The sequence below is a fragment of the Acromyrmex echinatior genome, chromosome 3 (assembly GCF_024713525.1).
Source record: "Acromyrmex echinatior isolate Ae372 chromosome 3, ASM2471352v2, whole genome shotgun sequence".
NCBI lineage: Eukaryota > Metazoa > Arthropoda > Insecta > Hymenoptera > Formicidae > Acromyrmex > Acromyrmex echinatior.
The window spans coordinates 2,188,457-2,215,364 of NC_141854.1; the positions used below are offsets into that span (position 1 = coordinate 2,188,457).

General features: G+C 30.9%; 2 protein-coding genes and 1 pseudogene across 5 annotated transcripts in view; 2 read left to right on the plus strand and 1 right to left on the minus strand.

Annotated features, from left to right (window-relative positions):
* The window catches only part of MESR6 (misexpression suppressor of ras 6), a 697,505-nt gene that overhangs the window by 624,504 nt on the left and 46,093 nt on the right, over positions 1-26,908 (minus strand). The window lies entirely within an intron of this gene.
* Positions 1-26,908, plus strand: part of LOC105144965 (uncharacterized) — a 141,103-nt gene that overhangs the window by 80,160 nt on the left and 34,035 nt on the right. Inside the window, exons 3-4 of one of the 4 annotated variants that reach the window (XR_015544325.1) lie at positions 2,464-3,304; positions 3,446-5,081. The exons of 1 other annotated variant lie outside the window; for it this stretch is intronic. Coding sequence is in view for 1 of the 3 variants with exons in the window: in XM_087403767.1 (XP_087259893.1) it covers positions 2,464-2,702 (239 nt within the window). In the remaining 2 variants the exon portion in view is untranslated. Of the gene's footprint in view, positions 1-2,463; positions 5,082-26,908 lie in introns of those variants that run through there. 2 more of the 4 variants (XR_015544324.1, XM_087403767.1) reach the window with 2 other exon arrangements.
* On the plus strand, positions 7,419-15,580 carry LOC147910113 (uncharacterized; annotated as a pseudogene).

A 26,908-nucleotide genomic window follows, 5' to 3' on the forward strand; every position in this document is an offset into this window, starting at 1 on the left:
AATACGAAATAATATTAGCATATGTTATATGGATCATTACATGTTACAATTATATTCAAAATTATGAAAGTTCATATTTAAAATACAAATGTATATATATATATATATACAGGGTGTTCCTAAGTTAAATCGCCAAACTTAAAATATGAATTTAGGACCTCAAAACAAACAAAAATTTTCTTGTAGACGTATGCTCGCAAATACTTCGTTCAAGAGAAATTTATTTCTGAAGTTATGCAGAATTGTAGGGATGAATAATGTCGAAATAAGATCTATCTTCTTTATTGCTTTACAATAATAATTTAATTATTAAATGTTTTGTTCAAAATGATGATCTCCAGTTCAGAAACAAGCATTACATCTGTCGAGAGAACGAGTGGTTGATCGTACATGTCTGTAATTTCTTCGCACGCTTGCACAATTTTTCGTGCACAATTTTAATGATTGAAGGCACTGCATACACTTTTTGTTTCAGAGTACTCCATACAAAAAATCTAATGATATAATATAAGTATACGATATCACTAGAATACGAGGCATGATTATAAATTTTTACAAAAGTATTCAACGAACTAATTGCAACAAAGTACGATATATAACTACGAGTTTTGCGAACAAAAGTCTATCAATAACCTTTTAGCTTCAAAACAAAAACAAAAGATATTCAATTATTCATTCGTATAGTTCTGTAACTTCAGAAGTAAATATCTCTTGAACGAAACATTTGCGAACATACCAGAGGAAAATTTTTATTTGTTTTGAGATTCTGAATTCATATTTTAAGTTTGGCGGTTTAATCCGGGAACACCCTGTATATACATGTTGCACACACACACAACTTAAAATTTTTAATATTTTATTTATATCTCCATCGTAATTTCAATTTTATTCCAAATTTAGCGTCTCAAAAACTGCTTTTTTTTGCTATTATATTATATTTTTTTATCACTGCAAAAAGATGAAGGAAAGCAAATGTTTGTATTGTTCAAAAAGGAATTAACAACTTTCGTAAATAATAATTAGCAAAACAATATATATATATATATATATAGAATAAAATTATAGAGTATACGAGATGTAATGTTCATCTTACTACTACAACTCTGAAAATGTAATTGTCGAATTAGTGTACGCTCGCAAGCTTTAATTACACCGTAAGACTCATTTAATTGCAATTATCACTGCTAGAATAACAAAAACGTTGTTACAGTATGTGACAATTATTCGTTATGGTCACGCAAGCGATATATTAATTGTACAATTGTAGTGAACTCGATAAATCTTGCAAGTGAAGTGCACAATTTTAATAGTATTCATCCACGTTAAATGTTTGAGTTTTCAATAACAATTTAACATTTTACGTTCAATTTAGTCTTATTCGTTAATTTGCCTTTTAATTATATATTATATCGTACCGCTTATACAAATTCAAAATAGTATTATGTGTACATTTTAGCTATAAATTAAATTGAATTATTGCGCACTCCCTCTTTTTAATTTAAGATCGCTTTTTTAATTTAAGTTCTATAATTTTTTAATTTATAGAACATCTATTAGTTTGTTCAGATTATTTTCATTTTTATAACAATTTTTATTTCAATTTATACTAAGATTGTTCAATAGATTAAATATGAAAAATTTTATTTTCAAAAGATTATAATAAAATATACCAAAATTTTTTAAATATTTTTATAACAGCTCAAAATATTTTTGTTTAAAACTTATTTTTATTGGAAACTATGTTTTAAATAAATCTTCTGAAAAATAATTAAAAAGTTATATTTTTTCAAAAATTTTGTAAAAAAATTAAAGCCAAATTTCTAAATATCAAAAATTTCAAAAGCAATATTTATTAAGAGCTATACTTTCTCGAAAAGACAGAAATTAAAGCAATATTTAATTTTATATTTGCAAGAAAATTTTGTAACATTGAAAAAAGTCATCTCAGTACGTCGTATAGACGGAGTTGAATAAGTTAACATTTTTTTTTAACTAACAATAAGTTAAGTTAAAATTAACAGCCTTGAAAATTTAACTTAATTAAAATACAAGTTAATCTATAATAAAATTAATTGAATTAAAAGTTAAGTTAATAAAATAAGTAATTAAAAAGTTAAAAGTTAAATTTAGTTCAATCAAACATTCAAAAAAAAAAAGAAAATTGACTATTTTACATAATTTTTTGTATTTTTTCTTTCTCACAGCTTATTTATTAAAAAGAATTTTTATTTTTGATTTACAAGTAACGATGATACAATATAAAATTACTAAATTCTCACTAACTTCTCGCTACTCATTAACTTCTCGCATTGTATCTAAGGATTTCAAAAAAATCAAATTAAAAGTTAATAGTTACCGATAAAATGTGACTAAACTAAATTAAAATGTTAAGAGTCTAAAATGTAACTAAGTTAAGTTAAAATTAATTAACTTTTTAACATAACTTTTATCTTTTTAACTTAGCACTACCCAACCCTACATATAAGTATTCGCACATGGGAGAATGGCGGCAATGTCAATTAGCAAACGGGAGGAAATGGAGAAGAGGGTCGGCATCTTCAGTCCTGAAATTCCCAGCCGAATCGCAACCCCAGTGCGGCGCCCTTCAAACTCATCAGAGCGCGACGTGTCGTTCGCCTATGAAGCTTTCGAGTGCCTGGGCGTCGTCGTCACCGCAGCCGTCACCGACGTCACCGACGTAACCGCCCGCATCGAGTCAGCCATTCGTGTCGTACAACAGAAAGGAAGGCGAAAATCCGGCGACAAAAGGTCATCGCGATCCGGGCGTGTTCGAGAGATCTCCTCTGAGATCTATCTCGAGCCGCGACGGCGAAGAAAAAAGAAAGAAGGGCGAAAGAGAAACGTGGGCTGAACGAAATTCGGGCGTCGCCAGCGTCGCCGGCGTCGCGCCGTTCTCAAGTGGAGAACGACGGGCTAGGGAAAAAAAATCCATACCGATGTCGTCGGCGCCCAGAGGCGGAGCCAGATACATGTACCATACGAAGGGTGCTGATGACTCCCTTTACAGCGACGCACAGGGGCGCAAACGATAATTCGTCGGCATGGCAACGCCCGTCCTATTGCCACTTCTCGTTCCTTTCTCTTACCCTCTACCTATTCCCCGGTCCTCTCCAACCCCTTTTCAAACGATCTTCGTCGGATCTCGCCATCCTCCCTCCCCAGTCGACGCTTCGAAGCCGAACGAATGGCGCTCGTGAAATCCGTATTTTCTTCCTTTTGAAGATCTCCGACCGCCTGCACTTGCCACCCTCGAGACCGACAGGAAAAACTCGACGATGCGAGGGTAGGTGGGAATGTATTAGGAAAGCCTGGCCTGGTCTGTTGCTACGGCAACAGCCTGGGAGCCTCGTTGAGAAGGATTGGGTCGATCCTGCCCTCGGTGGTAGAAGCAGCCGAATAACCTTGAAATATACCTCCCTTTCAGATAGCTTTGCTCGCGATACAATAGTGAAAAATGGTACGGCGCGAAGGGTGCAATATCGACTTGAGTGAACTCGCGTTACGAGGATATGATCATTAAACGCTTTCAGGCTTGAAAATTCCATTTAAAATGTGCTGTTGAAAATATTTTTATTTGGTGAAAAAAAAATTTTTTTTCATCTATATAATAATTCTCGTTTTTCATAATAAACTGAAATACTCTATCTGTAGAAAATTAATAAAATTCATTTTAAAATTTTATAAGTCGTTAATCTCTTTTAAAAATTATTACTCATAGCGATTATTTAAAAAAAGATATATTTATCTTTTTATATTTAAATAAATACAAAAAGAATATATTACGTTTTCCGTGAATAAAAGAGCAACATTATACAGCATGTAAAAATTTTAAATAAAATTTAAACTTTCGTTTGATTTATGTGAATTAAATTAGAGAATAAATGATTTAATTTTTTACGTATAAAGAAAAAAGAAATTAATGATAAGTTTAGAAAAGAACAAAAATCATAATTAAAATAAATAACTATTTCCATAAATTAAGAGAATAAACAGAGCTACAGAATCTCAATCTAAATTCTTCTAGTAAAAACAATAAAAGGAAACATTCGTTATATTAAATGTACAATCAAAAAATCAATGCTGCTTTTATTGTGTGGTAAAATGGAGATAAAAAGTCAGCTTTCTTTCGCTGCATGAAATTACACCTTTATACATATAAGAGGAAACAGAAAAAAAAACAAATAAAGAGATAAACTGCGCACATAAAAGAAAGAAAGATGAAAAGGCTGCAGCGAACGAACTAATATTTTGCGATATTTACACCGGAATCTTGTAACGAGTCGTCCCTATAATAATAACCTGCCCGTTGAACGATATAGATCGTAGACGATCACGAGACTGACGTTACATTTTGATAGGCAATTTGTCGCGATCACCGGATCTCGATTAATATTCAAATTCCGCCGCCTGCTGGCGTCTCTCACGCGGTGATAGCTAAACGCAACCTGCACGCATGGCGTGTGTGCAAGGCATAATTATTTTTAATTAAAAGCGTCTCTCTTTTTCTAGTATCGATACGTTCACGCGATTGTATCTGATTTCCTTTCAAACGTCGAACAGATCGTCGATCAGATCGTAACTTAAATCTCTAATTTAACAAGACAAATACACCTATCATTTCGAACGACTGCAACATTTTTAATTAAATCCGCGTTAACTTTTAATTAGTCACGCAAAAATATTTAATCGCGCGGGGTCGCTAATTACCCAAAAATAAAATGAGAAAAATAAATAACAAATATAAAGAAATATATTGTATATATTTTTTTTTTATTTTAAGTAACAAAATTGCTCTAATCTGAAAACATAAATGTTACAGAAACAAAATATCTTAGAATCACAGCGATTAATTAAAATCTAGCTATTTATAAATGCATTTATTTTTTAAAGCATGAATCTAGATCCATTTTGCTGATTATAGAATATTATGGATAACGATATGTGTCGAAAGTAAAATAACATCTGAAGGTGTTAATATATGTTTTTAATTTACATATTTTACATACATCTTCCATCCTTTTTTATTTGACTTTATATTTTGTAAAAAAAAAAAAGATAAATCTTCTTAAGAGATTAATAAATTATTTGCTTAATTAATACATGAAGACATAAAAACATTTGATAACTTGCATTATACTATTTTATCAAAAAATGGAGTAGAATTATTTTATTTTACACGGAAAAAATGTTACGATTGCCATAACTGGAAATAATGATAATTTTCGCTCAACATTTAATTGTGATAACAGTAAGATAGATATATCTTAACAAATAGAGCCATTAAGATATGCCAATCTTATGGTTATCATAATCATACTATCAGTTCTCATAATCAAAAAATGTATTGATGGGCGAGTTTTGGTCATCTATGGCAACTATAGCTGTTTTTTCCGTGTAGTAAATGAAAATCGATTGAGAAATATTAAATACAAATAAACAAAAAAGGCTATATTTGGTCAAAGCCGATCTGAATGCCTAAAAATATTTGTAAATTTAAAATCATAAAATTCATACAAAAATATTATTAGGTACCAAAACCCACATTTAATCACATATATAGCATTCTTCGTTTTTTTTATGTTGAACATTTCTCGGTATTTTCATTTATTACTGCTTTTATTATTTATATATCACCTGAAAAAAACATTCTTTTAATATACAACTGGTTATTGCAATAAATATCATATGTTTAGATAGTTTGTAAGACGCCCGTCATACATAAAATGAAAGATTCGACGAATTTGAATTCCGCTGAGAGGATTTTTTTCGCCATAAATTCTTTACAATGTGTTTAAAAAATGATTATTAATATTAGAAATATTAAATTACTTGTAAATGTAATTTATGATATCACGTACTGCAACTTCAATTTAGGACTGTGTTTTAAAACAGACAAATAATGAATGAATAGTTTGTACTTGAACTGAAATTTGTAAAAATACAAAAATAACATAGATACCAAAACTTATATTACTTGCAAACTTTGATCATATGTTTAATCTATTTTAAAAAAAGACTGCAGCATAAAATTTTACATAACACATAACACATAGTGCATAAGAGAATCAATCAATCAAAATCGTTCCTTTTTTCCATTTTACAGAAAAGAGGAACTTTGATTGATTGATTATCTTATGCACTGTGCGTTATGCGTTACGTAAAAGTCTGTACTGCGAAAAAGATGAAGAATTATGAAAGATTGTTAGAGCAGACACTTTGTCTCGCGTGCACGCGCATAGAAAGGGAAATAGACAGCGAGTCGAACGAACTTATATGACTCCGGAATGTAGATCAACGTTCCAAAAAGAACGCCTTTTTTCTAAGAGCCGACCATTGCTAGTTTTGAGTCAAGGAACTTATCTCTTTAATCCGATTACTGCGATACTGCGATTTCTGATTCTTAGGATTGAAACACGAGAGTATTTAAATCAATTCACGATGATTTTTTACAAATCTATACTAGTCTATTATTAAATCTACTTTACATGAAGCTTAATATACTTAATTCTAAATGTTGCTAACTCTCTAGTTGTACAATTATGACACACCACACACGCACACACACACACACACACACACACAAAATCGGATGATTATCCGGTTATTATTTATCTGGTCTCATTGAAATCTACGCTATCAGGACCTACTCAGTGCCGGAGGGAAGAGAGGATCTGAATTGCGAAAAATAAACAATTAGAAATCTAGGAAGTTGTGCTATGCTGTGTAATTTAAAATAGTATCTGGAGATAGCGGGGAACTTCTTCCACAAATTCCACGCTTGAAGATGTGGAATAAACGAGAGAAAAAAGCATGATATTGAGGGAGAAGGACTTGAGAAGAGATAGTGAGGGTGAGAGATGTGTCTAGAAATATTCTTTTTATTAAAATAGATGAATTCGGCTTCGCAAGAGGCGAAGGAAGATAGTGAAGAGGAAACCACTGAAAGAGGAAAAGGCACTACCTGAGGATAGCTCTGTAACCGAGTCTAATCTACTGTCATTATTGCTTTTATTATTAATATTATTATCATTATTGTTATTATTATTATTATTATTATTATTATTATTATTATTATTAAAACTACCTAAGTATTCGAACAAGGCCTGGTCCAAAAGTCTATACTCTATTTCTCATTTCGGAGCCGTTTGGCTGCGCATCGAGATAGTTTGCTACAGAACAATTAGTTGCTCACTAAAGACGGTAATGTGAATCAATAAATAATTATTTTATATTAGCCTCTGAAGAAAAAAGAAAGGAGAGAAAAGAAACTACGAATATGACTGGTGAAACAAAAAGATTGCCAAAGGAAAAAAAGAAAAATTGAAGGAGATAAAGTCCGCCGAACAAACTTCTAAGTAATAGATTTAAATGATATGAATCTGTGAATGAATCTATGAATGACGGAATGTGTCAAAATTCACAGATGTATAGTGGCAAAGTGAGTACGACAAATAATTTACCAATTTATTCGTAAAGTGAGTGAATACTCTTTTTTTGAAATTTTCTCCAAAACGAAGCAAACCGAGGAGCATCTCTAAAGAACTTTTTTCTTAATATCGATTCCTTACACGCTCCCAAAGGCCATTTAAATTCAGAGGACACCCTGTATATTCTTAACAGAATAATAATAAGTGGAATATAAGAATAATATAAGCAATAGAACGGGAAAGAAATATATGTAAAATAAAATTAACAAAAGCATACCCTTCATTGACTAATAAACAGATTAACTACGATATCAGTAATATATAATCAGGGCGATTATCATGATTAATTTTGACGAGAAACATGATTATATAAACATGATTTGTGCGGACATTATTAATTAAGTCATTAAAAACATAATTGACAATTATAATAGTTAAAAATTATATATATATAAATAAAATATATATAATTATAAAAACAAAATATATATTTCTTTAATTATTAAATTTTAAAGTTACTTGGACAATGTTATTTAGAGACGGAAACTTTGATTTATTAGTCTTATAGAAATCTTAACATATTAATTAATCTGTCTTAAGCAATATGTTCACTTTTCGATCAAAAAGATATAATCATGTAAATGCAAATTCACTTGCTCGCCGAGATAAAAAGTAACTATGACACTATAATTCGTAAAATAAATTACTTATTGCGATATAATGACAACTGAATTCATCTTTTATAAGTATTTCTATTAGAATGTATCTATTGGTAATCTACCTGAGAGTAATATCAGTTTATGAGTCACTAAAGTTTTTTTGTAAATACATACCTATGGATCGTTGGATCACAAATCAGACGGTAACACACAATATTACTTAAATTAATTTATAATATAAAAACAGTAATAAGAAATATGAAAATAACAATAATAAGGAATATTAATTTAATATAAAAATATTAATAAGGAAATCTCAAATGATCTTATCATCTGTCGATTGGCAAATTTCATTAATATTCGCTGTGTTAAATTTTTTTAAACTTTTTGGAATACACAAGTTTATAACTACTAATTATTATTTATTACGAAAGACAGAAATAATTTCATACGAAGCATAAGTGTCTTAACAAAAAATAAAATGTTATTTGTAGTTAATAAAGAAAAAAGATAAAAAGAATATATATATTCTTAATAATACATATACATATAATAATACATATATATATATATATATATATATGTATTAATAATAATTGTAATAATAATAGTAGTAATAATAATACATATACATATTTTAGAAACGTAAATTTATTTTAAAACTATAAAAAAAGTAATATTACCCAATATGCTATTTTAAAAAGTAGCTACTTGATATTGACGAGTAGCTTCATATTTGTGCCAAGCACAGATTCCATTTGAATAAATGTACTTATATTTATCTATATATAATGCAAAATTCGTACAGAGAAAATATTTTTTAAAAAAACTTTATTTTTAAAAAGTAAACATTATCCAGAAGAACATTATCCAGAAAATGAGTCATCGAATCGATATCAAATCACACGACATTTAATTGACAACCATTTCTTGCCGAGTAATTAACAATTTATTCCTAAAGAATAGAATAAACTGTAAATTTCTTAAAATTATATATACTAAAAAGATGTGTATTAATTACACAAAATATATCATCTGAAAAATTAAAAATTGTGTTGTTTGCTCAAAAAGTATTCATATAGTCGAGCAATTTAGCTTCTAAAATCAGAAATACATGCGAAGCTCATATGTTTATGTTAAAACAGAATATATTCACAGTATAAATTGTTAATTAATGCTTATTTTCTACAAATAAGATTTTTTTTATAAAAAATTTCCTATGAATGCTTTTTGCACTCACTGTAAATATAAATCACTTGTGTGTACAATTTTTTGATGATGCTCATATCAATCATGCTCGAATTTAGATTCGAAAATCATAATACATTGAACTCTGAGTCGCAAACAGCGAGTCGCTTTTTATAAAAGTTCTAAATAATTTTTTAATTGACATCTTTCCCTGGTGGACGTTTTTTCTCTCGAATTATCATTATAAATCCTACAACTTCAAGAAACTTTTTATTTCATTTTCACAAACACATTTTGCCCTTGAATCTATCTTCCGAATCGCACAAATCAGCAAACCATAATCGAATAAGCAGTATCGCGCCACTCCCAGCGGATTACGTGAACAAGGCAGCCACATGCATTTCGATCCGTTGATGTACATATTACGTGTACCTGTACATACACCTACATACGACCTGGGCTCTGGACCAGTCAAGCCGGTCTGCCGCTCGGTTCCTGGTTCCTGATTCCCGGTTCCTATGCCCCTCGCCCTCTCCGTGCAAAACTTTCAAGGCAATCCTCTTCGAAGCGGTATGCGGCTCCGGTCAATCCACCACAATTTCACAACAAAGAAACGCAAAACTTGCAATTTTTTCCTTTAATAATTATATTCGGGAAAATGTCCATAGTAGAACTTAAATGATAAAAATAGAAAATAATAATTAAGAACATTATTAAAATGTCATCTGGATGTCAACTAATTTATTATTAATTATGGAGTCTGTCTGGCTTAGTTGCGATACATAAATCGGTTGTTATTATCACCATTAAAAGAAAAACGTTGCGTTGATATCATTCATTCAGCATTCCTAAATAGTATATGTAGGTATCTACATATATTAGATCAATTTTTTTACTAATATAATGAATAAACTTATAAAATACATATAAAATACGAAAATAACAAATAACTGTAATGATATATTGTTGATTAATTTAAAGATATACCAATTGTAAGAATAATACAAAATAAAATTTATTCTTGATTGATCGAGTAAAATTATAATCTGCAATCACATGGAATAATTGCAAAAAATAATTTATGTTGTACCTTAGTAAACGTATTAATAAAAATTAATTAAAATTTATAAGTTAGTCACAGTTGATGTAACTGTTAAGTAACAAAGTAATTAAAGTCAAAAATATTATGTAAAAAAATTACGTATGCATCGTATATTTTTTCGACCATGAGTTAACATAAACATCAATTACAGCCATTAAGTAACTACTGGGATAAGACAAAATGATCAAAAAATCAGGTTAGTTTATTATATAGACACGATCGAACGAAACGATGCACCATTTACGCTTCGATCAGCGAGTGTTTTGCGCTGCTCAAGAAAAAAAAAAGGAGGTAGAAGAACCTGTCATGCCACTCGAGCCCGGAAAGGAAAAAGAAAAGCACGCAGCCGATGTCGTTACCGAACGGAAATGAGGAACGATTCGAGAATGTCTGACCAACGCAGAATATGTATGTAGGTATGTTTAACGAGAAGGAGGGGATCCCGTCCGATGATTGCGTATGTCCGATGATGGATCGTGCGTAGCACGATCGGCGATTATATGCAAAAGAGGATAAGGGAAATTCTCTGTGTCGTTCGATTTCCGGGATCTAGGATGAGACTACCGATCTGCACTGCCCACCTACAGCTCTTCTAATGATATCGATAACGATGTCGAGTATGTGACTAAAAAGCACGCCAGCTACGAGAGCCTGTTTATCCTACAGACAGAACCGGAGGCCAGCCTGCTGATTACACTCATCGAACGATGGATCGGTTCTCTCAAGAAGTTATGTGGCAAATAGAAGTGAACCACGGTATGGAGTTCTCCTGGGCCACCTACCGCTCGGTGTAATAATATCGACAGCAATCGGCAGCAGTGTAAGTAAGCAAACATAAACCACGTTTGCCACCTGAAGCGCCATAGAAACTAAATCGAAGTGCAAAGGCTATTAACCGTATTATAACGGTAATCATTAACGGTATAATCGATTTATCGAATAAAAAATATTTTGTTCTATCCAATTTAAATTATTGTTACTTATTCAAAATATCTACAGTATTATTATATTTTATTCAGCATTTGGTTAAAACTCTAAGAAATATTTAAAAACTAAAATATTAAGATAACTGCATTCAGAGATCTGATAGCCGACGGACTCATAATATTTTCAGCCTACAAAGTATTCGTAATTAGTACTCATTAAGAAACAATAATTAAAAATAATTTATCCAAATTATCCTTTTATTTTTATTTTCTTTATTAGCTTTAATTAACTATAATACTTAACTTTTTTATGTATAATTTCAAATTGTTATTGCGCGTCAATTCTTTCACATATTATTATACTAATATATTTCTTTCACATATATATTATACTAATATATTGAATATAAATTACAAAATGTTTTACTTATATAACAAACAGCAAAATATAGTGTAAATTAAAATTAAAATATAAAAAATATTGCATATTATTTATGCTATAATACAAAATATCAATGCAATAAATTACTCAACATTTTACTCGTTCTAATAATTACGCGGATTTTTAGTCAATCATTATATAATATTAAAATATATTCATGGTAGTAACATTTTATACGAATGTACAAGTATTTAAAATATCCAATACAATAAAGTACTAAATACATTACTGATTTTCATTTATGCGTATCGTTGACATAAGTATAAGTTGCATAACTCGTATCAAATATTTAATAAATTGCAAATTGCGTGTGTTTTGTTAAAAAATGTTCCCGTCGAAGATAGATAGTGTCTCGTATGTAACTGTATTTCAGTGAATTTCCAGTCTACGTTAGGCAAAATAAGCGAGACGATAATGACGAACGATTCGCTACTATAAAGGGGGTTAAATTATTGCAATGCCTACCGTTATCATTCTGTATCGTATTATCTATTACGCTATCATGAGTAACGTGGGTTGGCAAGTCTTTTACTAAATCGGTCCATTATCCAATATAGAAATTATTATCTGTGGTTGTTGTGTGGTCTGGCGAGAGTAATTTTGCCGAGAGAATATGGAAAGCGTAAGCGTTTTCAAATGCGACAAACAAGATATAAGCAACACTATCGCTCATTTATTTTTAGCCCTATCTGAAAATTCCAACATACCACCAAGCTGATAACATTTTTAAATTCACAGAACTATCTCTTGTCGAAAAAATATACTTTAAAAAGTTTACAGTCCGCCGAATACTTATGTATCTTACTCTTTTAACTATGATGATTCAATTACATATTCTGATAATCTTTTTTAGCGCGAATAATCGACAACGTGAAACATTTTAATCAACAAATATCTAACTGTCCTCGAAATAAAGATCGTTCTCACTATCTTGACAATTCTGTTAAATCAGGCTGCCGTGTCCGAGAAGTTACATTGTTAAATCGAGAGGTTGGTTCAAGAATAAAAAATTAGCACGATATATCTTCAAATTATACGTTGTCGCAATGGCGATATGGGTGTATCTCTATATTTTATGAGAGACAACGGCAGGTACCAACACCTATGATCGCCGAAGTCAAAAGTGTGCCCTCTTATAATTTCACTTATCTCGATCTCCTTTTAATCGAGTACTAAACTAAACTATCGACATGCAGAAATCAAATGTCCCCTTATAATTCGGGAACTATCAGCTGCTTTTCGAGCCGCAATAATATATTTAATTAATAATACACATTAGTGATTCGAACTCAGTTAAAAATTACGATTTATGATTATAATCCATGAATTTTCGACACATTTATTTTGTGTAATTATTCTTAATAAAGGAAGTTCGCGTATAATACGAGTATAATCTTGCGTATAGGAGGAAGTCTATATCGTATTTCTTAACATTAAAAAAAAATGTAACTAAAGTACTGAAGAAATCAGAATATTTTTGTACTCACATCAAAACTTTAATTTACTGGTAATAAAACAAAACATTTTTATGTGGAACTAAACATTGAATTATTGTTTAAATTAACATTTTTTAAAAATAGCTTTTTTAGTACGATTTGAAGACAGGATCATTAAATTGCACTATATTTTGATATTTAGATTTTAGGTATAAGAAAAATTATGTGTGCATTGAGTCTTTTTGATAAGAATTCGTAAGAATTATTCATAGATATTATTTGTTGGATTTTAAGAAAATTTAAATCTTCGTTTGTAAAAATCAATGATTGTTCATTAGTTTTTATAAATAAAGTTTCCTTAAAATCTAACAAATAATATTTATGAATGATTTTTAGTAAGTTATTTTAAAAAGATTCAATACAAACATACTTTTTCTCATACAAATATCAAAATATAGTAATTATAAAGTATTATTTAATCTTTTTTATCAATCTTAACATGTTATTTTATCTTAAGTGTAAGTACAATACAAAGATCGATAACAAGTACGATTTATCCAACTTCCTCTATTTTTACTAACAGCATAACTTATGAATATTTTATTAATTTGATGCTATACTCAAAAAAAGTTTAAATATCAAAATTATAATCTTGATAGTACATTATAATTCAATTACTCATTTTGTACTAATAGCATTTTAAATAAACTGTACGAAAATTCAGATCAGACATCAAACAAAATCAATTTTGAATGTTACTCATAAAGGAATGGCTCAAAGACAAAAATGACAATACTTGATCCATGTTACTAGCGTCACATTGAGTGTCGTCACCGTTAAGAAAAAATGTTTCGTTTAGAAAATATGAGACACTATTTAACTAGTCGATACGACTTAGCCGCTACAATCTTTAGTAACACAAAAATTTATCAATATCTGCTTATTTCTTTAACTCTTCTAGTTTCACTTGATTAATTTCATCGCGACTTACAATTACGTAAAATATTGAAACGTGTGAACAGTTCTGATTCTTGATAAAAATAGGAACAAATGACAATTCATGGCTCTGTAGTAGGAAAAAGACTCGCATTATGGACCGCATTATATTTTGCAATCGCATAAACGCAATATGTCTTTGTGCGAAGAAAAATTCTTATTCTATTCTGCGCTATGCTAACCGAATAAAATCGCAAACAGCGATTTCTCTCAACTGGAAATATTCTTCGGCGAGAAATTCTAAGAGTCGAGCATTCGACGAAACGCTCAACGAAGGACTTGGCGAAAGACTTGGTAAAAGAATGCAACAATGTCGACCGGATGGTTTGCACGTGACAGCGGCACGACGATCCGAATAAGGAAGTTTCTTAACAGCACGTACGTGTCGACGTACGTTCACGTACGGTTCGTGCCACTATAGGTATCAGAATCCTCACGTGTGCGATATCCACCTCGAATACATCTAATCCATCGTCGATTCAAAGTTCAGTGATATTCCACATATAACACCAACAAGCTCATAGTTATCAATTTTTATATCAACTAAAAATCTCATAATAGGGTAAAGTCGCCTTTTTTTAAAGATATGTAATTTATTTAATTTGCAACCTTAACTCCTATTTTTGTGTCAATTTTATGAGAAATATATTCAAGATTTACCACCTAAAGTTAACGATCGAGTAGCTGTACTTTGTTGTATGTGAAAGTGTTGATTTTGCTTATTCAAAAAATGGATTCCTAATATGAGATACAAGAGTTTTCTTGTATGAGGTGGTATCTCATAACAGAAAACTAAGAAAAAAATAAAGATAAACTTTTTATACACGCTTTTATTATATTACGTACAAGTAGGAACAAAAAATTTGAATGTGTTATACATGATAATTATATAATTTTTTTATGTATGTGTATGTGAGTATATGTGTATGTGTATGTGAGTAATCTTAACAATAGAATCATCATTTTTAACATTTCGTTCAATAATATGCTTTGAGATATTGAATCGTTTAGATGCTTTCATATAGCTAAGAATACTTTGAGTATCTCATATTACGACTTCCATGCCTTGTGATTTCATGATCACCAAATCTAATCTTTACAGTTAAACATAAATCATTATATCACGTGTTTTCCTATTAATACGACCTTACTCTATCACTTGTACAGACTTTATTACCAAATATTTATTTATTATATAATAAAACAAGATTTGAAGACCTCAATAAAATTCGACAACATCCAATTTCAAAAATCTTTTTTCACAACTATTACACGCATGATCTAATAATGAGTTTTCTACTAAATTTGTTTCACTCTATGAGTAACAAGTTCATAATAAAATCAACCACATACGCTTATTAGTTTAGCAGAAATCCCGCTATCTCATATTGGGAACCTATCCCATAATAGACGAGCTAACTCTATTATTATTATAAATTGAATTTATTTTTTTATTGCGAATTGAGTTTTATTTTTAATTAAATTTATTTTTATTGTATTTAATATTTTTCTAATGTATCATGCTACTATTATTATTGACAATAGATATACTCGCCATCACATTGACAATAAGAAATTTTCACATAATCTGTTCAACGGTATTTAAAATTTTTCCAAAGTGTAACTTTGGATATGGCATACTCAGCTTTCTTTTTCCAATACTTTTCCAATGCCCTTTCCATTGCTTATAACTTTTACATTAATAAAGATACATACATTTACTTGATATCTTATATTCTTTAATGTTTGGCATTTCGATTAAAAAAGAAATTTTATGTTCATTTTTACATGAAAGTTACAAATAGTCGAATTAGTTGAATATGCCATATTTAAGTGTGTTGTTCCAGTGATGTAATACTAATGGATTAATTTTGCTTTAGAAATTTTGAATAAAATTTGTTTTAAAAAAAATACTAGAGATAGAGAATAATATTGAGTCAGGTCTCTTGACAAGTCCCTTTAAAAGTCCTTTTACAAATTGGTAAAAAGAACTTTCCCGATCAATATTTTCGTTAAAAATGATCAAAGTTTAAATTTAAGAAAAGGATTTTAAAGTTTGAAATCTCTACTTTCAAATGGTTACTATATTTTTTGAATTTATATGAGTTTTGCATATAGAAAACTACGAGCTGAAAAAAATGAAAAATTTTCTTTTCTCTTTTTAGGTCTGTCCAAAAAAAATTTAAGCAAATTTTCAATTATCTATCGTGAAAATTTGAAGCTTTCCCAAAATCATTTTTTAAAAATGTTTCTACGATTTTTTGTTCCTGAGTTATTCGCGGATTAAGTAAAAAGAAACATTCTGACTTTATTATTCGTAAAAATTAATCTGTTAAAAATGATCGTATCGCAATTAAAAATACAGATTCTTAAAGCTAAAACGTTACTCTATCAAATGATGTAATTGCCAATTTTTTAAAAATAGAATATGTGGGTTGCTATAAAAAAGTCTTTTTACCAACTTGTAATTCAATACTTTGAAATAAAATAATCCTGTGTGGAATAAAGTTCATCAGCAGAAACAATGATGCAGTAAAATAAGTTTCGACGAATTTCTACTACACAACTTTTGAGAACAAATTACAAAGACAATTTTATAAAAATAAAAGTGCGTTAAATTTTTGCTCGCACTAACTTACAATTAAATGAATACTTTTAAGAACACTTTTTTTTACGCTATTGTAAAATGATTTTTCCGCTGATGCACTTTTATTCCGTTTTACAATACTTCCCTGCAGCTCATTCAATCAATAATGATATGAATCATTAATAATAAAAAGTCCGCCTTCGTGTATATCTGAATCTATCAATCGTAGGATGAATAACGAGTGTAGGAGTATCACAAGTTTTCATCATGAAACGCGCCGCGTGTAATGCTCTCAGGAGTTTCTCAGAATATCTATTTCTATTAGAGATTCTTGTTAGCATGCAAGAAACACGCATCACGCGCGATTTGAATGAATTAGGGATTCATTTACAATTACAGTGGGAGGTTGATGAAGCAACAACAGTGCATAAAGCTCATTAAGATCGCGCAGCGAGAGCTTTACACTGTGTTATTATCGACATTGATTGCAAATGTGTAATCCAGTCGTCATCTCCCGAACCTTAAGAAGCGCGCTTAATTGTAAATGAAGCAAGCCGCAATTTACCACGTTTAATTGAAAACATGCTCAACAAGCAGCACTGATTACTTTCTTTTGGCGATGCACATGATTAATGTGGAGATCCTGATCGATCCAACATGATGGTACGCAGTAGAAGTATACTAAGTTAGAAGTAGCCTGTGTAGGGCTAAAGCATTCAAATTGTATTTTACTATTCTTTAGAAGAGAGATTGTGCGTAAAGATCATATGTTATCATAAATTTTAAAATATATCTATCGGCGTGAGAATTATATTTTCTTAAAATAAATTATTTTTTAGATCATTTATGCCAGATCTAACCTTAATATTAAAATTGACTATTTACTTTTAATATTATTTGCTATGTTGTTAAATTAATATATCTATGAAATTAAATCGCGATGAAATAAAATCTAATATTAATTTTATCTCACTAATTTCAAAACCACATTTTTTCAAACATTCAATCATTTCCTAGCCGTTCATATATTATCTATCATATCTAAATTATCATTGGAAAATAATTTAACAGTTAAGAAACGCTGTGTATATATGACGGAAAAATGAAGATCGTTGCCACAAAAATCTAAAGGCTTCCATACTTTAAAGCGGTTTTGTAAATACAAGCTCAAAGAAAAACTTGCGTAGCGCAATGCCAAGTCTTGTAATAGAAGAACAAAATAATCAAAATGTACGAGTATGTCGTAATGCGAAAGAATAAATCACTACAGGTTGTCGCATAATGCTTTCGAATGCCTTTGACGGATCAATAATTGGGCAAAGATAATAGCATCCGGACGTCGATAAAAAGAAGTTCGTTGTACGTGGAGGAACAGGTTCCCAGATCTACAATTAGCAATCTACGAATCGACCAGCATGATCATTTTCTCGTGTTTTTTCTTTTGTATGAAATGAGTAGCGAAGAGTTGCATGTGAGTGTAGAGTAATACATAAGTAGAACATGATGCGACACATTTGTAAGCCCGGATCCTCATACAGACATTGGTGAAAAGCCGGTTGTGGGAGTAAAATTTACCTCCATCACCCGTTTTTCACCAATCAGCATTCAGTGTCAAAGCGCTGTTGTTGCCTGTATGAGGATCCGGGCTTACAGTTGCAATTTGTTCGAAAACGTTACTATTATGGAAAACGTTACTATTATGGAAAAACACGATAGTGAAATATTTCGTGAAATATGATTATCGATTATTTTTAAATGACAGCAAAAACAGAAAGAAAGAAAAATCAGTTGTAATTAGAATTAAAGTAATTAAAGTAATATTTTAAGAATTTAAGTAATATTTTAAGAATTTAATAAAGTAATATTGTAAGAATTTAAGTAATTAAATAACAATTCAAAGAGAATATAGAATAAAATTTTAGAAACAAGAAATCATATTGATCTTTGTAAATTATTTTATAAGAAATTAAAAAGTTTTTTAAAAGTTTTTTTTTAAAGTTTATTATATGATGCAGCGATATAAAATTTCTTTCGCAAGACAATAAAGTATTTATTTGTCAGAACTAAACTTTCAATACAATTGGAACTTGTTAAGACTAAATAAGTTATATTCTTGTCTGGTTTCATAATTAGCGAAGAATTGTTAAATGAATAAAACAAATGAAAATTTTTTTATAATTATTCTTTTATATAAATATATAGAAGATATAATGCTATATATACATATATATATGTAGAGAGAGAGAGAGAGAGAGAAAGAAAATAAGAGTGCTCCCTTCCTCACCTAAAGAGGGAACCAAAGAGATAGCGAATAAAAAGCAGAAAAAGATTTATGAATAAGTGCACTCTCTAATTATACCGATCCAATTATTTTCAAGTTTTAACTGTTCTCGAAAATATAAAAAGTATTTGATAATTAATGATAATTAATATACAATCCGTAACGATAATTAATAAATATTGCTACTCATTTCTCACCATCGTATTATATAAATCTAATAGTAATAAATTTTCTTACACAATCAAGTTCAACACAAATTGCTTATAATAATTAGGAATAATTTTTGAAAGCGTGAAATCAGCTTACATTAAAATATATATTTATTTTATGAAATCAGTTTTATTTCATAAAATAAATATATACTTTGGCAAATTTTATATATTACGCATATATACAAGGTGTTTCAGATTCGACGCATCTGCTAAATAACAGATTTCTGAAATAATTTTGAGATGAAAATTTTAATACCAAAATGTCGAGACTATAATAGGTTTTTAATTATAAGTATTTAAAGTTAGCATTATATCGTTTGCGCGTTTTGACATTTTGTTCTACAGCGCAAAATGCCAATCACATCATACGTCAAACTTTAGGCAATATGATTTGCTAACTTTAAATATTTAAAAAACTATTATAACCTTGACATTTTGATTAGAATTCTTGTCTCAAAACGACGTGCGCACACACACACACACACACACACACACACACACACATACATACACACACACACACACACCAGGGAATGGAAGTACTTAACTAGTTACTGTAATTACTGTTACTTAGTTACCAATTGTTGCTACAACGATTTGGTAACGTTACAAATTTTTTATAATGATAATGTAACACCAAAGTTGGGACAATCAATAGTTAGGTCAAAGCGAATATTTTTTTATTATCTGTCGACGCCATAAAAGTACGAAATAACATATGATTGCGCTCGTTTGACAGAGAAATAAAAGAAATTGTGTGTTTTCTTGCGATTTTCACTAAGGTACGTAACTTAATTATTATCAGTAATTGTTTTCTTAATCAATGTGAATGATTTTTTATAAGAATTCTCTGTCTTTAAATATGTATTCAAGGTTAAAATTTTTCTTGTTGCTTAAACTTATTCTAATCTTTCCAAATTTACGTCAAGTAGGTTCTTTAGGACAAAGAATAGCCCATCCTCTTCATCTGGTACATAATTGCACTGAAAATATCGGGAAATTTGTTTGCACGATGCAGTATAATGTGTGTTATGAATATACCGACTCACAATCCAAAGATTAAATCCAATGCAGTCAGTACACCAATGGATTCATAAAAGCTGCACTACGTATAGAGGATTTGGCAGTTACTTTTAAAATGACTGCCGATATTGATTTTGATTTTTTTAATTCCATCCTCATTGCTCGAATGACCCACTTTGCCCAAAGCAGGGCGAAACAAATGATTTCTCTTTTTTTTTTACGTTTTAACTAAAAAGTTCATTTAAATGTTCAAGTTTTTTAAATTTAATTTTATTTTATTACAAAATTGATTCCATTAATAGAATTATGAGAATAAAAAAGGTTTTTGATTTTAATTTTAATTGTTATTTTTCTTCCCAAACCTTAACATATCTGCTTTGCCTGGACTTCCCCTACTTATAACGGATTGGAATATTTGTTGATTACGTATCATTATATTTTAAAAAATTAAAATAAAGTACGAATACAATATAATAATATTCTAAATATTCATGTTGAAAGAATAAAATGGTAATGATTTGTTTCGGTTTCACTTTGAAGAATTTCGTTCAACTTTGAACATTTGCTCTTAAACCAAACAATAAAAAAAGTGTACAAAGTAACGTATTTTTGTGGAATGGACTGGATGAGGTCATTAAACAGCAATTAGGAGATTTCGTTCTTTATTACACGGGGTCTGATGATCGTCCGATATGTCATATGATTCATATACAACAAACAGGAAGCAATGTGTCGCAGACAACCAAAAGTTGGCGCCAACTTGGCGTTGATATCATCTCGATTCTCATCTAACTTTGTATTCGCTTCTTGGAGCGTAATATATATATAATAATAATACGCATATAGTAATTACTTATATATGTATCCAAATACAATTATTTATATATGTACATAATAGGTATTGTTAATCAGTTTCCTTTGAAGATAAATATTGTTTGATTAATTCCTTTAAAAGAGTTCTATTAGATATCAAAAACTAAAACAATTCGCAAATAAAAATCACATATTGCATAAAAATTGTTTCGTTCCGTCATTTTACACTTTAGCGCGTATTTTGCATAGAAAAATCCAGCAAAATTGCGACATGACACCACGTCGACGTCATTCATCGCGCGCTCATTAATTTTCGCGATGAATCGAAAGCTCTGTTAATTAATGGCGTAACGATGTCTTTTCTAATTACACATCACCAGTGGAGAAGTCAGACCTCAACCAGTCCTTTTTCCCAATCCTCGACTAGTCCCTCATTCGGTATCCGCCTCTTTCTCTCTCATCGCAGATCCATCATCGTTATTAATATTAACGCAAGCGCTTAACAACCAAAGGCGTTTTCCATTTGTCGCTTTTGTGAGAACATTGCGGGCTCGCTACGGCAGCTTTAATGTCAGGATAACTCTCGTGGATGATGATGACGAGGAAGAAAGGAGTAGCGAGAATGAAAAGAAAAGTACACGCTCGTCACGTTACAGTTCTGAAAGCATGCAAACGAGAGGGAAAAGGGAAATGTAAGAGACAGAGACAGAAACAGAAAGTTTAAAGAAAAAAGCCTATCAGCTTTGAAAACTGCCGGAAGAAAAATGTTATAAAGTATCGACATTTTTTCGACGAATTTCTTTATAGCGATCACAAGGGCGAACTTTTCATTGACCATCCTCTTTCCCTACCTTAATACACGCTATTAAATCACTAATGTTATTAAAAAGTTGCATTAAAACTTGCACAAAGTCATTTCGTTTCCGCAAATATAACATTATGCAAAAATCTTTTTTAGATGCTTACAGTGCATCATAGCAAAAAATGTAATAAATTATTACATTTATCAGAACAAAATCTAGTCTTTTATCTAATAACAATAGTAAATATAACAATAAATTGAGGCTATAAACTCTCGTTTAAGATTATTATTTAAACACAAGACGCTAAAACAAGCAGATTCCACTGCTAAATAATGTTGAGGAGGAAAAAACCACGTAGTTCGCTATTCCATTCTTTCCCCATCTTTATAGTAAATTTAAGAATATTATAAAAAAACATTAATGTCAAATTATCTTGGTTCAATATGAATAAACTTGATGGAATTATTAAGGTTCAAAAAGACATTCTTCTTCACGATTCAAAGAAAAATGTCGTATGTAAGATTAATTGTAAGATCTGCAACGTAGGACAGACGGGGAGAAAATTAAAAACAGAATAGTAGAGCATCACAATAATATTAATTAAAAAACTGGTAACCTGTCTGTCATCACTGAACACAAGTTAAAATTCGAATATAAATTTGAATGGGAGAACACTGAGATCTTGGACAACGAAAGTTAAGTACTACAGTAAAAGACTCGTTTCTGAGATGCTTCATATTAAATCTCAAGCTAATAGTTTAAATTTAAAATCGGACACTGAATTCTTGCATCATGCATATATAAACATCCTTGACAAAATTGTGTCTTAATTCAACTCTAATTCAATTATAATACATTCAACTTCGTTTTTTTTTTTAATTTCCACACAGAAATTTGATTAAAGGCATTTAGTAACTAAATTTAGATTTAACATTATTTTGACTATCTACATAGAAATTGTAATTTATGACATTTAGTGACTCTACAAAAGGCAGTGTATATATTTCTTGACACATCTCTCATCTTTAGTGTTTATGTCTTAAAGATCATTTCAATTTTATACTCATCACGAGACATTTCTCTTTATCTATTTTTTCCTCCTTTGCGTTATGTGTGATCAAGATTTGCAGTGAGTTTTTCTTTAATTAATCATAATTAAAAGTTTTTTATTTATTTTTTATCATTACTTAATAAAGTTATATTGATATTGCTAGTTCTCACTTGACTAATCAGTAAATTGGCAATGCTTCTTAAAATTTGGAATTGAAGAGGCTCTTCCGGCAGCTCTCTTGGATCGTTAAGATGCAAATAATGCTTACATTCATTGTTTGACATTGCTAGTAATGGCTCGAATGAAGCCGAAACGTCTGATATTGATTTTTGCGAAATTTCTTGCGAAATTAATGTAAGATCTTTTTTTAAAATATACTTTTGTCTATTACACGCATTTAATAACTGCACCTACTTTTAGCTCTCAATCGCCCGTCAATTTATTGTATTATATTGCCTATTGTTATTAAATATCTCGAAAGCTCAATTCAGTATTCAATTTATATTATTTAGTCTTTCATCTAGTCATTTTTTTAGTTTATTTTATTCATTTTATATTCACATTTAAATTTAATAGCATTTTCTCTTTTTGATAATTATTAATGATTAAAGCGTAAATATTATATTTTTTTCAAAAAGAATCTCTATTTATGTCAAAATAAATTCATAAAAGTATTGTAAAAATGAAAAAAAAGGAAGAAAGAGATAACTTGCAGCATCAGTTTTCTTTGATTTCGCGCATTCGCACTTTAGTCGTTAAGGGAGGTTAGTTATACCGGTTATTGGTGAGAGTTCACGAACGAACGAAGACCGGTTTCGTTCCATTGAACCGATCTCCAGTACGTCCGGGGACCGAGTTACGTATTACGGAAAGGTACAGGCTTCGATAAAAATTCACAAGTAATGTAACCTATTGATTCGCATTTTGCCTAATAACGCAAGTAAAACTTCTTGATTAATGAATAATGTGCATTTAATCATATTAAGGCATACAAGAAAAGTGAATACCATAACACGTCTAACGTTCAGATATACAGAGAAAACAAAAAGTAAACAGAGCAATGTGCATAAGCTAGAGAGAAATTACTATCAGGAACTAACAGAATCATAAGCTAGAAAAATGAAATGATTGCAAATTCGAAGGAATTTACCAAACAGATCAGTATTATTCTTTGTTTGCAACAGAACTTTCGTATCAGCTCAAGTGCATGAGAAACTACGCAAAACATGTCTTCTTATGTAGGAATATCAAGCCATCGAAACTTCATCGATGATATTACGGCGAGCAAGGCTTCAGATGGCGAACATACGAAAGAGCAGAGAAAGCGAACACCTGGTTCGTATCAAATATCGCGGTCACGTATGCAGCAACCAAGTTTTCGGCTGTTTGTCGTATAATCGTGAAACTTACGATTATCGCCATCACGGAACATCGGAGACGGGAGGAGCAGCCGCACTAATGGTGGTATACACCGAATCTGGACCAAAGACCAACCGATCGGGACGATCTTACGTCGGAAGATCGGCCAGTCCGGCGAGATCGTAAATTCAATTAGTCCGCGAATATCTTCAGGCCCATAGCGGGGACCAGCGCCTGATCTTCTTCCTTCGCTTCATCTCCGAGTTCTCCAACTGCTTCTTCTCCTTTCAGTCCTCGCGACCCTCTGTCTCCTCTCCCTCTCTTTATCTCAACCGAGTGGGAATTCACCCACTTTTGTTCTTTGTTCCGTCGCACTTCCTTTGGTCGCCTCCACCTCTACCGCGCCTTCTCCTTTTATTCCTACACTCGGCTAGACGTCCACCCTTCATCCTCTGCGCTATCCATTCTTCATCACAGTCGCAAGAAAAAAAGAGAAGAAAAGAGTAGAATAATCATATATTGCGCACATTGTAGTAGAACATGCCACCTGAGTCACTCGAAGGAAATGGGAATAAAAATTTAAGAAGAATGTTGAACTGCGATGTGTATAGATGTGCATATACGAGTTATGATAGTTATGATATTTTTTTCAATTTATTTTATAGAAATACGGATGCAAGTTGTACTGTCATTTTATTTACCTTAGCTTCGCAACATCGGAACTGTTGATAAAAATTATCTATTGAAACAACTAGAAACATATTTCGCTATCTCGTTTGCGGCGAAGTTGATAGTAATTGAAGTCCGTTTGGGGTTTGAGATTGAATTATTAGAATTACTAGGGAGTAACGTTCGCACTAGGCAATTTCGATAATACGAGGCCTGCAGCGAAGCTGAAGCACCGTGATTTCTGAATGCGGGAGCCGGTGAATGCCTGCCAGCTAAAAGAATAAGGAGGTTAAAGTGCCAAAGGAACGCGGTACCGTAGCAAATAGCTAATTCGTACTCTGCGCGAGATCTCCTCTCGCCACACAGGTCGAACTTCTCGCCGAGGTGTTTCGACATCGAGAAATTCGTATCTTGTGCTCGCGCGACTCGCTTCGAAAGGACTTTCGGGTGCCGCTGTTAACATTCAACGATGTTTCTATCGCAGATGCAATCTAAGCAGGAGAAGCGCGGCCGAAGGCCGATGGCGACTCCCACGTCGAGAGGTCACCTTGTGAAATTCACATGATACCACGTTTGCAGCATCGTAGCTTCTGAATATAAGCGCGAATCTCGATAGTAAATGGGAAAAAAATTATAATACGTAATATCACGTACATCCTAAACATTACCTCCAGCTTTGTATCTCTCTTTCCGTCCTGCCTCTTTCTATAGATTAAGTAATTTATGTAAATATATAACAGATAATCTTCCTAAATCACAGGTCCCTTTTTTTTTCAAATTTATATAAGATACATAATAGAAGAATATCAGAATAGTAAGAATAGAAGAATAGTAAGAATTTCAGTTAAGTTATAATATTAACAACAAATTAATATAAATAACGCTCGATGTTTGCAACAGCAAAACAAAGTAATTTAAAGACAACCGAGCAAATTACGAGCAAATTTAGATATTAAAAATTAAATATTATTTTATATATTCAACACATACTAAAAATTTCATATATAATTACAAAAACGTTTCGACTGACAGAGTCTTCTTCAGTTAAGATAATATCAACAATCATTATAAATTGACAATTGTTCACTTATTTAATTAACAACAGAAATATATATCTATTGACATTATATACCTTAAAAAAATATTACAACATTGTTATAATTACTTCATTATTATAATTAGCTCAATATAGACGTTACATATTTGAACCAACTTTAAGATCTATAGTCATAAATATTACTTATTAAATATATCACTTATTTAATCACTTATTAAATCGACAATTATTCATGTGGCAGTCATTCATCTCATCTTATTCCTAAAAACAATTATCAATTTTACTTGGAAAATACCGCTATATAGTTTCATTATTATCTCGACTGACTCTGCGAGCTGAAGATCTTGGAGCGTGAGTTTACGAATTGGCGTTTTACCTCGGGTATTAAGGCTGAAATAAAACGTATTGAAAAACCGATAGCAACTTGATGAGTACACGTGTGCATTTGCTACTCAACACTCGGTATTGCGCCGCGCAGAAAAACTTTAACTTTACGCGATATAAGAACGATCAGCAACGCGCAAGAAACGAGCTCGAGACTCCTTTGATGCGCGCGAAGAGGCTATCAGTCATCACCCCGGCGAAAGGCATGGGAGTGATTTTCCGTCGGTGGCGATTTATCGATTGTGTACCGCGATGATTACGCGTTAGCTAACTTAAGCGTTTACGAAATTGATTGAACACGGTGAATAGCCTCACAATTTCGGTAACGGGAGAAACCATAAGAGTAATCTATCAAAACGTGACTTCCTCCATCTTCTAAAAGAAGAAGTCATAATTAACTCTTTGGTTACGATTAAACTGGACGTAGAGCTGTATATACCGTTGTACGGTTACGGAACGCGAAATGTTCTTT